The following is a 14,803-nucleotide window of genomic DNA, read 5'->3' on the forward strand; positions in this document are numbered from 1 at the left end:
CAATCTGGAATGGATGTCCTGTGGCTGAAATGATGATGAATAATGATTGATTATACTCGCACTGAAACGTGTCTTTGAAGAACCTGAAGGATTTCTGATAAATCTGAATAAATTATTTCTACGACACACCACACAAAACTTTAATATGTGGTTGTTACCGGCATTAAATTTTTTGTTGTGGGTTTGTTCATTCATAACATATTCGCTACAGCCATTAAGCTTTTTCGCGAAGCTTCATTGATCACTTGAAAAATCGATACAAATTATACCTACTTACTTCGAAGTCGCACCGATGAATATTTTAAACAAAGACTAACTATAATACGAGTAACTTCATTCAACTAATTAGATCTAATTCTGTAATACAATCATTTTAACACTGATAACTTTTTAATAAAGGCACAACATATAAAACATATTGTTCATATTATGTTGTTTTTTTTTTTCAAAGTAATGTCTAAAAATAAGACGCTAAGGACGGTCTCACTAATTTCTAAAATTGTAATGTGATTATAATTATTACGATATTACGGAGTTAGATGACTGGCAGAATTATAATACTTCTTTGTAGTCGTCAGATGTCCCTCAATCTTTGAAGTGAACAAATTATGATGATCTTGTGAAAATCCAGGTGGTTTAGGAAAAAACTTGCACAAAGGCTCTTTAATCTTCAAAGGTTGACAGAATCTTGTGTGTATGAAATAATTATTTCAAATACAATGTTAACATAGTGGGACGTATCTAATGGGCCAAGATTCGAAATAATACAAAGGTTTTTTGTGATAAAGTAAGAAGTATTTGAAAAAATATTAATATTTTATTTTATTTACTAGCTGTGCCCGCGACTTCGTCCGCGTGGAATAATGACTTTGGGTAGGCACTTTTAATAATTTAGTCTAATTATTTTACAAATAGCTTTTGCCCGCGACTTCGTCCGTGGAGAATTCGAAAACGTTCTCATACGATTATATTGCAATGTTTTAACGTTATTATCTAAATGTTTAAATACTTTTAAAATATAAAAATCAGGTTAAATAAACATGAAAATATTTTTTTCTTATATTTTATGATTATCCTGCTTTCGCCTCCGAGATTTATTTTACCATGTAGTACCCCTGTACGACAAGCCAAACCGCACACAATATTCAGCGTAGTAGTAGTAAAAAACAAAAGAGCGGGCAACCCCACCCCTACCACGCTGTGGGCTCGGTGTCCGAGCGGTCTCATTCCTTTGTGCGCACGCGCAACGACCGCACGCAGTATAAGAANAAAATTTCTTCTTCAACTTCTAAAATAAGTAAATGAAAAATTTAAAAAAAACATAATGATGTACCTACATTACTATAAAAACTACCAACGAAAATTGTTTTGAACGAGATCTAGTAAGTAGTTTTTTTTAATACCTCGTAAATCGTAAAGCGTAATCTTTCATACAAATAACTTAAATTAAAAAAAAAAATTTCATAAATCAATGGTACGGAACCCTTTGTGCGTGAGTCCGACACGCACTTGGCCGGTTTTACAAAATAATTTAAATACTTAAGTTGTTATAGTTTGTACTTATTACTATCATATGATACCTTTATAATACTATGTACCTGTTTTGTCTAATACTTAGTTGATTACAGTAAGTAATCAAGAATTACTCATTGTTTTATTCCTAAAACCAACATCTACCAGCTGACAGAGGTAAAACCTAGCTTATACTAAATTCGAATGGTAAAAGCTCGAAAAAATCGTCGTATTTTCAGAAATACTTACATTTACCAACTCATGTCGGTAAATCCTAAGACTTACACTTAAATCTTAAGATTAACCGTAGTTCGAGCTTTTACAGTAACACATATAANTGAAAAATGTGACAACGCTCTTAAGGGACAAATACTCTCATTAAAGAGATCGCGCTGTTTTCACAGTTGCAATGTGAATCAACGTGCGAGTTATCTTCACATGATCGATAATTAAGTCATAGTTAACGAAAATTAAGTTCATGGTAGTGATTCGTATCGTAAGTAAGTACGGTGCAATGGTAGAGAGAGAAGAGAACCTTGTGTTTGTGTGCAAACCCGACTCGCACTTAACTCGTTTTTAGTAATAAAATAACATTTGTAGTGTCACTTACTGTCACACTATTAACTTGAGCAGAAAAGTGGCTGCACCTTGCAATTCCACTTTCATCTTTAACCTAAACTTTAAGGCTGAGTTGCACCACCCAAATTTGACCGTAACTATGACGATAACCGGTCTTTTTTGTATGGAGTTTGACAGATATTTGACGTTTATCTCAGTTAAAGTAAGATGGTGCAACCCAGCCTAAGTGGTAAATACATTTAGAAGAAAATAGTTTTATTCCATTACTTACACAATCAGTGGAAAGGCTTAATTGCTGTTATTTATTATCGTTTATCGAACTATTTACTGTTATTTCTATTTATGCATTGTGAAATTTAAATTTTCACTGCGTTCTCTATCGTAATAAGTTGTTATTATTAGTGATTAACAATACTGTCGTTAGTTTCTGAGTTATTTAATTTAATTGAAGACTAAAGTAAAGTTAAATATTATTAATCACGTAGATGTTTATACTTCAACGGGTTACTTTATTACAAAGCATGATTGGAGTAGTTAACCGAGTATTTAATAGCTGTAGTTAGCAAGTCATGTTTACTTAATGGAAGGAAACGGGATAAGGAAGGAAGATACGATTAACTACATTGACTATTCTAACAAACTACACCTTCAAGTAAACTTAAAAGAACTGATTACTAGTGATTTGCGCTACTACTTTTAAATGCAAAATAAACAATTGACCTTTTTTGTCTAGATAGTCATGTATAATTAAAGAGTAAATTCCCTGATTTCTATCGTAGGTTCGACTGGTTTTATCATACGAAATTATTTTCCTTTAATGAATGTCTTTTTTCATATGTCAGTGGCCATCCTTTCTGTCAATCCGCCATCATAATTTTTTAAATGCATTAGATGAAATTGATTTACCTATCCACCAGCTGAAGTTTTCCTTCAAAATCAAAACACGGCTTTTGACGAACAACAGCAAAAGTCGTTATGCTCCTCGTACGTAAGAAACTCGTAAAAACCCTTTTTTTTGCTAGAGGCTAACATGTCCCTATAAACCTTTTTCCATCTTACTACTTCAGGTTCAAGTAGTGAGAAATGTTCTACCATCACCTTCCGATTGAGTGGGGTTACCGGTTGACATGCCCAAAGCTATAATAGTTACTACTAATCTAGCTTCAGTTGCACCTGTAACCGGTGTTTTTGTATGAGTTTGACAGACTATTGACGTTTGTTAAAGTTAAAGTAAGATGGTGCAACCCAGCGTTAGTGTTGTTTATAGATATCGCATATTATACAGTCTTCTTTAAACATCGTCGGACTGTATTTTTGTAAAATAGCAAAAGCATTTCAGTGTCAAGATTAATGTGCCCGCGTCCGTACCATTATACTTAATTAATAATCATTAAGATTGGATTAAGGGTTGCCAAGGGAAATATAGACGCAATTGGCATTTACGGAAACGACACGCGCAAGTAGTAATAATTATAAATAATTCATGTAACTAATTACATCAGTTCATTATCTTTTTGTCATAATAAGATGAGGAGACTAATAATATCGTATCGTTCATTTATTAAAGAAACAGGAAAGTAGGATTGCATTATTATTACGCAAAAACACGTCTGTAAGTTTTCGACTTTATTTATTGGAAAAGATATACAATAATTTATACCGTTAATTTTGCAACATTAAATAGAAATCATGGACGAGTGACGTTGATAGATTAATAAATTACTAATTTGATATGAAACTGACAAACGACGGAAAGCAAAAGAAAGCATTAACTTTTTATTTCACGTTCGACGAAACCTTTTACAAATAACCGGTAAATTGGTCAAATAAATCAATTCGTTAAGTTCCGGTTTTTAACGTGAAACGAAAACGGCGAGATTTGATTTTAACGTCAGTTCAAGAAACGTTAAATTAGGATTGGTAGAAATTAATTTTGCACATAATTTGTTTCGCCTACGAATTAAGATTCGAATCGAATGGTTCCAAAATGAAGTTATGCAGAAAGAAAGGACCATTGTGAGTATTTTGAAGGAAAGGTAAATAGGTCGGTATTGGGGAGGAATAAAACAAGGATAGGGGATAGGGTTAGTGATGTCTTTAATACAGTAGGAGGAAGGAGAAGGAGGATCTGCTTCTCGTGTTCAGTTCACGGCGATGTTCTTTTGTTTATTTTCGACGTTGTCGTTTGGTTTAATGGATCTGAAATTAATCAGAATTTATCAGCAGTTATCATTTGGATTACAAGGGTGGTAGATAAACCGTCTTAAAAAACGAGTTCCATATCAAAAATCGCATGAAACTTTCGCTCTAGGTGCTCGGGACGAGACATTTTTAAGCATAGGAAGAAACTCTACGACATCGTACCTACCTACTCGTATCATACGAGCTACTAGCTAGGTCTTTTGATTGTCTACCTCATAATCGTATGACATTACCCTGAGCCTGAACAGGTGCTACTAACATGTAAACAATAACCTAATACCTATAATAACCAATTTTGTTTACATTAAGGTTGGTTGACAAACATAACATAATCCTCAACAGTGTTGACAAGATAACAGACACTGCGTATTACAAACTTACTTAACTGCTTACAATATTAACTTATTCACAACTTCAGTTCTTAATCGTAAGCAAGAGTTACCTATCTCAAAACAGGTTATTCAACGTGATTTATACCACAACACGGAGACCGTCGCCTTAGAAACGGCGATAATAGGACTCTCGCGAATGTAAACATTATGACTAGGTTTCTAAAGATCTTACTAACCTTCTATGGCCACGACGTGGTCTCGGATCTGCTGGGCCAGCAGCGGGTCTGGCACCAACTCCACCAAGTCGTACAGAGCGTATATCGAAGGATGCACGCTCTCAAACCGCTGGATCTCCTGCCGTATCGACAGGGATGTGTTCAAACAAGCCTGGGTATGTTGACGACTGCACATAGCGGATCTGTAGCCCAGCATTTGGCCAGGGGAACCCAATTAGCACACCACAACACTACACAGAAAGATGCATTCTCATTTCAACGCCGCGCGTTTTATCGCACGCAGCGCGTCCTAAAACATCTCAAAAAACTCAAAACACACACGTATGTTGACTCGAACGTGATATACACAATGTCACACAAGATATACACTGATCACGATTGTTTAGTTGGCTACAATTGCAACGTAAATAAAGTAAACAACCAATGAACGCGAGACGCTCTACCGACAGCATGAGTTGACCACCCCGGTGGCAGCCATTACCAAACTGTGGCGCTGTGACGTTTCGCTCGCGTCCAAGCATGTGCTGTCAAAATCCCCCTGCGCCCGACGTCAGCGCCATCTAGAAAAACTTTACATAACTGTTTTCCTCCTATTTAGCAATGCTTTCAGAAGTTCCAATAGTAATTGATAGATGTCGCTTTCTCGCAGTATGGTAAATATTTCAACAAAATGTAATTTTAATTAAAATAATAAAATATTATTATAATAAGTACGAAAACATTTTTCAATAAATTCAACAAAAATGTAACCTTCACTTGACGTTGTAGGTATTACCAGTATTAATGTTGATTTAAAGGTTGTATGTAAGGCTGAAGTTTTTTGTTTCGACAATGAGTTGTTGGTGGTCATCATCATTATTTCTCTCATTCATTAAATATTATTATGTCCAAATACAAAATTAGTGAATTTTCCGAACCATTTTAAATCTAAGTACCTACATATTTTGAGTGGCAGTTAGAACTACTTCACGTAAGACTTTATGGTAAGTAGGAAGTTTTTCAACACAAGCTGGGATTTAAAAAAAATTGAGTCTCATAATGTAGGCAAGTAATAATATTATAAATATAAGGTAAAGTCTGTTTTTAGAGTTCTTAAAACGACGGGGAAACAAAGAGAACAACGATTCCTTGTTGACAATTTCAGTTGCTAATGAAGTTAGCTCATTAACATTCTAATTAGCCACCGTAGAGCCTACTTTTTGTTATTATTTCTATGACAAACGAATATTTGTCAATTAAACTAAGCGAGAACTACAAACTACTAGCCTACCTTGAAGTAAAGTTAGTTATTTTTAGCTCTTTGTGTTTTTAATTGACATTACGGTAAGGTCACGTTGTTTCGGGAAAAATACCGTATCCTTCTAGACTGTTCTGGGTTTGTGTCAATCAAATGAAATCAAAAATATTTTTATAATTTTGACCAGTATTTTGGCACTCATTGGCACTTAAAGAACGTCAAAAATAATTTTAAAAAGATAGCCATTATGGGGCACTTTACAATGTCTCCATAACTTTTGTTTTTGACATTCATCTGTTATTCTTTTGCTTCGTTAAGCCATATTTTACTTTTCACAGGCAAGGTCTTCTAATTACTTTGTCTTCACATAAAAATGTTACCCACCCGAGATTCAAACCCCCGGGCATACAAACTCACCAAAGGACTTCGTATGTGATTCCCTTAGCCGAACGTTTGCTTAGGACAAGTACTTTGGGTGTTTCCAGTGAAACACACCCAGGAATAATTATCTTAGGACGCGAGCAGTGCCTTTGAAATGGCGCCTAAACACACGCCCAGCCCGAATTGAAATACCTTGTGAACTGTACTTGTAGAGTTAGCAAAACAGAATCAAAATGTTGAACTGATAGACGTATGTCCGTTTTCACCATCAATCCCTAATTTTTAAGTGACACCTATGAAAATTAAATTCTTGTTATGTGTTACCATAAAGGTCACTTAAAAATTAGGGATTGATGGTGAAAACGGGCACTAGTCTACCAATCTAAATTACAGTAGAGGCTATTTTGTGTCCCTCTTATAGGCATCTAGGCCCAGACCTTTGGGTCGAAATCAACTCGAATTGAACTACGGTTCACAATCTTTTCCCTTACATACCTACAAGATCAATTTGTTTTGGGCTACGCTCTTTTAATTTTCATTAACGTATACGCACTGAAATGCGTATAATAGTTGACGGTTCTGCAACATATTATTGTATACATAATCAAAATTAAATAATTGTCTTTAAATCGTGATTTAGATTTAATTAAAAAACTTTTTTCCTCAACACGTGTCACATTAAGATCGAGATCAAAAGCTCATGGAAAAAATGCTGAAAATTACTTTGCAAACTGGTGATTTAAACCACAAATTCTCCATTAAAATTAAATTGTTTTGCTGACCATCCTTTTAAGTCCAACGTGGCAAAATGTTAATGGAATTTGACGCTGAGGGCAGTACTCTGGCTTAAACATACGAAACTCATTCTCATTATGAGAAAGGGTCAGTTGTTTTCAGCCAGCGGTATGTAAGTATTAAAATGTTTATTAAAATAAAGTAAGATTAGTTACTCGTATGAGATTTTTGCTTTATTTGACTTACCTACTTGATGTGGGAAAATTTCTTATGACATAAATATGGGAAAACACAAAATACGCATTTCCTATGGGTTCTGTTATTTGTTTGAAACCTCCGATTTCCTTTAAAGTCCTTTAGAGGGCCTTAAATTCAATTTTCATTATACAGGGTGTTAGGTAAANTCTTAGCGTGATGATAAATAGCCTAAAGCCTTCAGGAACTAACGGGCTATCCAACACAAAAAGAATTTTTCAAATCAGTCTAGTAGTTCCTGAGATTAGCGCGTTCAACCAAACAAACAAACAAACTTTAACAAATAAACAAATAAATTGCCTCCTATCACATAAAAAAAAAAAAAAACAAACAAACAAACAAACAAACAAACAAACTCCTCAGCTTTATAATATTAGTATAGATAAAGGAAATATTAATCGTAAGTGGAAAGAAATCCATAAAGCGCACTTCCTAATTTAATTTTCTTCCGGAGTCCGGGCTAACTCAACGTTATATAAATAGTACAAACTCGGCCTAGTTTTGATGGTATCTTAATACCATCTGAAGGTATATTCTACAAGTAAAAGATGTCACGCTCCATCGGCTTTAATGGCATCCGAATTCCTTCTGTAGCATCCATTGTCTTCCGCCTCCCATGCGTAACAATTGCTACCATTTATCTTGCCATCATCTACCTTTGGGTAATCTTAATTGGACAAGATTACTCCAGTAAACTTTACCAAACTGGGGCCAGTGGTTGTCAAATGGATCCCAAACCAAAAGCTTATGTAGAGTCGTTGTAAGAATTTGCTAAATTGTTGATCCAAATAATAAACTTAAAAAAAAAAGGTTACGTGTAGGTAAGTTTTCTAACATTGAACATGATTTATTTCAATCTCAAAACTTAATAACAAAAACTAAAGTTTTTTCGGGCCTGAAACTTACGTAACCGAACATTAATTAACCAATAAGTGGTCAGTAGATTCATTTGAAAATCAGATCACATAATATGTAACTCATATAAATACGAGTATGTCGCATTGAGACCCGTGTTTCTCTACTTTAGTACACAATGTGTACTACACATAGACCAAGTAGGATAAATGGGCTACATTTCCTAAAAGTCAATCGTGGGTGTATTGACACAAATAAGGATGGCTAATCAAACGCCTCCAATTGGTTATTTCGAATTTATGGCTCCAATTTGCTTGTGTTCTTCAATGTTTTTAGAGTTTTATAGGCAATCATGGCGCGTCGTGGGCGAAACGAGGTTTTTAATGAAAATTATACGATTACCGGCGAGCTTATTAGTTTATTGTAGCGATTTGTTGTGGTATACATATGATTCACTGGAATTATTGCGGTTTGTTTATTACTTAATTAGATAACCACCTACATTATTGTTATGCTTCAAGCAATCTTAGAACGCCCATGGATAGTCTTATGTAGGTACCTACTTTTTCATGTAGAGTTTCTATATAACTAAGTGCTGTTGGCCTGAAATGTATCATTTATTTTCTTCACCCGAGAAAGGCATATACCCGTAGGTCGTAGGTAACATCAGTTTTCAATATAATGTTTTTCAAGTTAAAAAATCGCGACTTTAAACCACAGCATTATTTGAAGTTGTGTTGAATATGAAAGTCATTCCACTCCATGCTCTACGCTCTACCATTATTACCATGAATAACATGGATACCGTATAATAGCATTTCAAATTACAACCACGGTTATTGCCTATCAGCTATCAAGCTAACTTCAAAAATCATGAAAAACCCATGCTGTTATCAACCGTGATTGATGAGGTAAAGCCAGCATTGGAACCACCCCGTGCCTGCCACCACAACGTTCCGATTAGAAAACTATTACTGCTGGAACTCTATGACTTTACAAAAGGTTGCTAACATGTAAAGGTACGCCGAACGCCATGACAAGCCGAATGCAAGGTAGTCCAAAGATTAATGATCTGTAAACTGTTAATTAAAGGCGACTAAAATACTCGTAGTTTTTGTTAAATTTTAGCGAAGTCACAGCGAGACCATTGTACTGTTTACGCGCTATGTTGTGAAGTTTTGGTACAACTTTTGAATAGATTTTAAAATTCAACGGAAAGCTAAGACCAATTAAATGTTTAGTTAACAAAAAATGGTTTGATTGTCATTTGTTTCGTTTTCCTAGAGTCGGTTTGCCAAATAATTTTAATCTGTAGAATAAAAAATACGTGTTGGTATTTTATTACAGGGTCAGTCATCATCATTTTACGCATTTAATAAATAAGTAACAGTTACTTATCTGGTCATTGATAAATATGCATTGAGACCTAATACCAACACCAATTAGCGTCTGTAGGACCAATTTCAGTTATGTAGTGTACCTAATACGAACTTTTGTTTGCGCAGACACATTCAATATTTGTCCCCCAGCCTTACCCCATCTAGCTTCCATTCTAAGGACATAAACCGCATTGATCCAGCTCATGTATGTTTTATTAACGGAGGGGACTTTTCACTGCAAGGAAAATTGATTTCGTGACAGAGACCGTTTTTTATTGGATTTGTAAGTTGGATTCTAGTCGTTTGGTTTTTTTCACGACTGCTGAAGGATTATATTATTGATGTTCAGAAAATCTTATATGATTGTGAATTACTCGTATTTGCAAATTGTGGTTGAAGTTCGCTGGATGACAGTTCTGTATACCTAAGTATTCTATAGGTACTATAGCATCGCCGGTCCCCCAAAGCTGAAACTATTAGCTAGTATTTCTAAGTTCGTTTCAGCCAAATGATGTCCACTGCTGGATTTCTAAGTAGTTCACCACTAAAACCTGATATATTTTAGAAATAGAGCCTATTTATCAAGACTTCGTAATCATCATGAACAATTCAAACCTAGGACTGTCAATAATTGTTGGACTCTATAACCGCTAGATCACGGAGACGTCACGCATGGTGTGGCCACAGCCTTAGCGGAGCACAAGACTTAGTGCTATAAATAAATTACACACAAGGTACAATAAATGTGATACATTCGCTCCGCACGATTAACCGCACGTTCGAAATGAAAGCCATTGACTCACGGTAATAAATCGGTAAAACTCCTGAAAGACCTGAACGAAATGCGATGCGACTTGTAACGTATTTAATTAGGATTAAGAGCTTAAACAAGATTTTATACAGGCAGATAAGAGATGAGATCGTCCGACGACCTCATAAAGGTAGCAGGAATGCGCTGGATGCAGGCCGGTACCAATCGGGCGATATGGAAATCATTGGGGGAGGTCTACGTTCAGCAGTAAAATGATGATAATGATGATGATGAGATAGGAGATGAGCATAACATATTTTAAACGACATGAAGTGTTTTTGATTTTTCGAATAACTTTATAAAATGTTCAATCACATGTTAAGATGATATTCATGTAGAGTCGTTTATTTAATTAATAACGGTTAACCACTCCAATCCTCATACCGAGTTTTTTGTCGGCTTATGACAATGGAAACAAACTCTCAATATTGAGAACGCCCTTTGTACCAAATAAATGGGCCTAAAATCTTGTTCCTCATCTCAGAGTTAGGGCGTAACTTGAGAAGTAATGAGCTGTCCTACATTATATTACCTTATTAAGTCTTACGTATCAAAGAGGTTATTGTGCGCCCACGTGGTTTTATGATCAGTAAGATTGGACCATTAATAAGCAATAACTTTTCTCATCAAACGTTTCATCATTCTTTCTTTATTGCCAAATCGTGAGACTAAACTTAGTTCTTAATAACTCGTAAGCTTCAATACCTTTCTAAACTTAAACTACTACCTTTACCTGTTTCTGATTTACTACCTAACCGTAACTTCGCCCTATTGTTGTTCTTATCGACTACTCCATTCATCATTGGTACAAACTTACAAACAAACAGAGACTTAATGAGTAGGGCAACGGCCCTCGGATCACGCCTCCTGCCCCAATTTTCATTATTGTGCCAAAAATAGTCACGCACGTCTTCTTGCGTGTGGAGCAAGTTTAGTGGACAAGCGACTTTAACATTACAAAAATACTTCGCTTGTCTTAATTTAATTTTAATTATATTCAGACGCATGCAACTATAATAGAGGTACGAGGTTTATGTCAAAACCCTCATCGGAGGTCAACGGTTTAGTTAATACTGCGTGCTATGTTAATTACGAGTAGGTAAGTATTTCAAGTGTTCTTGAAGAAAACCTAAAAATTAATGAGCTTAATATTACACAGTTTGCTTCAAAATAATCCCATTCATAGAAAAACTCGCTATGGAGTCTAATTTATGCCAACGCCTTATCAAATTATCAAGTCAAAACGACAAAGAAAATGTTTGAAAGGGAAAGACGTTGAACCAAATACATACGTTTATAATAATGATAGATTTCCACAAAAGAAAGCAACCCTTAGTACCGGATATTACTAGGGCTTTCATGGTATTAAAGGCGATTGTCAGTTCGAATAGACAAGTATTCGAGCCATACAATGTAGAGCCAAGCCGTGTCATGAAATCATTCAGAGAGTTTGAAGGTACATTGTTCCAAACCAACTGAGTCTAGAGTCTAGATGTGTCTTTGTTACTTTACAAATAAGTATTTTATTAGCGTGGTCCAATATTCTAATTAAGATGAAGAGTTATGCATATGAAAGAACTTAGCGAATTATCAACGGAGACATCTTAGCTACACTTTGCGATTGTGCAGGGCAAAGGCACGGTTAACTACATTGCAAATGTTTTCTTCACTTCATCCTCTACCTTATTATTCCGTTCATCACGTCACTTAGTGCACACCAATGGTGACCGAGTTTCTTGCGCTGCTTCTTCTCAGCACTGGCCCATGCCCGAAGTAGTGTTAGGGTTAAAGCAACACCACAGAATATACACTGGGACATGTCAGAACCCTATTTGCAGATAAATGACTTAAGACTTAATTTCTTAAATCTTTTTCTTAAAGGTTTTAAACCTTTGTTTGTCACCTGTCATCCGCTTTGCAATGGAGGGAAGTCGAACCTTAATTTCGAACTCCTCCTATGTTCTTCTGATTAATTTCGTTGCGGGTCCAATGACAGTTTAACTTTCCCCCGGGACAAACTTGACCTTCATTGGTTGGGTTTTTTGTGGCGGTCAAGCTGTAGATCCTGGCTACACAGGAGTTGCAGTGGTGGGAACGAGAGGTGGGAATAGTCCCGTTTAAGACTTAATTTGTGTCTATCTTAGGCAAGCTGAACGACCACCTTAACAACAAAACTGTCTTTCCAGAGGGAATGCATCTCCGTCCACATCGGCCAAGCCGGCGTTCAGATCGGCAATGCCTGCTGGGAGCTGTACTGCCTGGAGCACGGCATCCAGCCCGATGGACAGATGCCCTCGGACAAGACCCTGGGCGGAGGAGACGACTCATTCAACACCTTCTTCAGCGAAACCGGAGCTGGGAAACACGTGCCAAGAGCCGTGTTTGTTGACTTGGAACCTACTGTTGTTGGTATGTTGTCATAGTAATAATATGACGGAGGAATGTATTTACCTACCCTACAGAACAGACAATGATGGTAGTTAGTTACAAAATTTACTTTTCAGTTAAGTGAAGTATTGAACTTTTGATTGAACGATAGCAGACGACTATAGCAGCTTCAAAATGTGCACCAAGCTATTAATGAGGAAGGGATAGTCAGAGTTTAGATTGTTGCTCTTATACCACACAAAACTGGCCCATTCATTGTTCCGAAGCAGGGTTAATACTGGGACGTTGAAAAGTGTTTTTTAAAAGCCTACTTGCAAAAATAAAATGAGTTTTTGTAAGAATGCACATTGTGAATCTGTTTGTGGACCAAATTAATAAATAAAAAATAATAAAGGAAAGAAATACACACAAAAGAGACGGCTAAATTTGATATAAAGTTTAAGATCCAATGGCAACGATTACTATTTCATGAGGAATATTGACGATATTAATTCCGATACCTACAAGTGCTATAATAAACCCACGGTTAGATTAACTCTTCGAATCACGGTTAAAACGAACACTGGTTCGTTTTAGTCTGCCGGTTGTTGAACTCGGAACAACCTGTCATTACGGCCAACACTCCGAAACATATTACATTCTACCGAATATGTAGTTACATGGTTAGGGCTGTACCACATCCAAAAATTTGATTAATAGCCAATAATCCTAAAATCTCGACAGACATAATATTGGTTGGAAATGTTTAAATTCTAAATTCAGCATTCACTCTAACGCTTCACTGGTATTAAAGTAAAATAAAACATTAACAATTTTAATTTTAAAAAGTTGGTTAATAAAAATCTAGAAATCATTGGGGGAGGAACAGTGGAAAGTCCTGTGGTTGAAATGAAAATGATGTGGTTCTTTACAAAAGTGCTAACGTCAAACAAATGTTTACATACAAAGTAGATAGAGTATTCCCGTAAACTCTACAGAAACAACTTTAAATGTAACACGTCTACATAGCTAAGTAGGTACCTACATACGAGTACTACAATTATAATTTAGTGTGGTCATAACTTTACATGTTGTCGAGTTTACCGAACATTGGTTCAAGCTATTAGATGGACTGCCGATCTTGATTGTCGTGTCGATGTGCCGAGTGGCTAATGGAGAATGTAGCTTATGTTTCACTAGTTGTAGGCAGCATTATTAGATCGTATCATAACAAAATTACCCACAAGTTCTGTAACACGAATTGTTTTTCGTACAAAAACAATCGAAATTAACGAAAAATGCCTACTAATTAAACATCCATAAGGTCACCTGGGGCGAAAGGTACTATGAGGCTACAATGACTAATTGTTTTTATTCATAATCTGATGGATTTTAAACAAAGTGTCATCTGTCGCAGCATAGTGCAATCATTGCTTTTGCAGATGGTAATATTTGCTACTCATTTTATTTTGGAAATTTCATCAGATCTTTATGTATTTAAAGCAGATGACTCAAATGAAGTCAAATGATGCAGTAATTTTAAACCTGGCTACTGTTATAGAAGGTATAATCATATTAATCATCTTTATTTTTATTGCTACGTCTTGAAGTAATACAGTTCTTGGAAAGGCTAAAACAAATCAAGGCACACCAGAGACCGCGGCGAGTTCACGATTCGTTGAAATTCATTTTGCCCAGATGTGTGCATTTGTGCGCTTAGTTTGCAGTTTTAAGAAATGCATGTTTTGTAATCGTCAGAAACGGCAACATTTTACTTAATTTTAGTTGAGAAGAGATTTGATGTTTAGAATTATTTATTGTAGAAACTTGTTTATTAACTCTACTACAATAGGTACGAATGTGTCCAATACCTTATTTATTTAATAATGGAGTTACGAAGAATACTGAGCAGAATAATGCCA

The 14,803-nt window shown here is 35.6% G+C and overlaps 1 protein-coding gene across 1 annotated transcript in view; it reads left to right on the forward strand.

The window, feature by feature from the left end:
• Nucleotides 1-14,803, forward strand: part of Tua2 (alpha-tubulin) — a 37,800-nt gene that overhangs the window by 12,533 nt on the left and 10,464 nt on the right. The window contains exon 2 of the mRNA XM_028309574.1: nt 12,701-12,923. Coding sequence (XP_028165375.1) covers nt 12,701-12,923 — 223 coding nt within the window. The remainder of the gene's footprint in view (nt 1-12,700; nt 12,924-14,803) is intronic.

Source organism: Ostrinia furnacalis, unplaced genomic scaffold, assembly GCF_004193835.3.
Source record: "Ostrinia furnacalis isolate ACB-3 unplaced genomic scaffold, ASM419383v2 OfSCF2804, whole genome shotgun sequence".
Classification (NCBI taxonomy): Eukaryota; Metazoa; Arthropoda; class Insecta; order Lepidoptera; family Crambidae; genus Ostrinia; species Ostrinia furnacalis.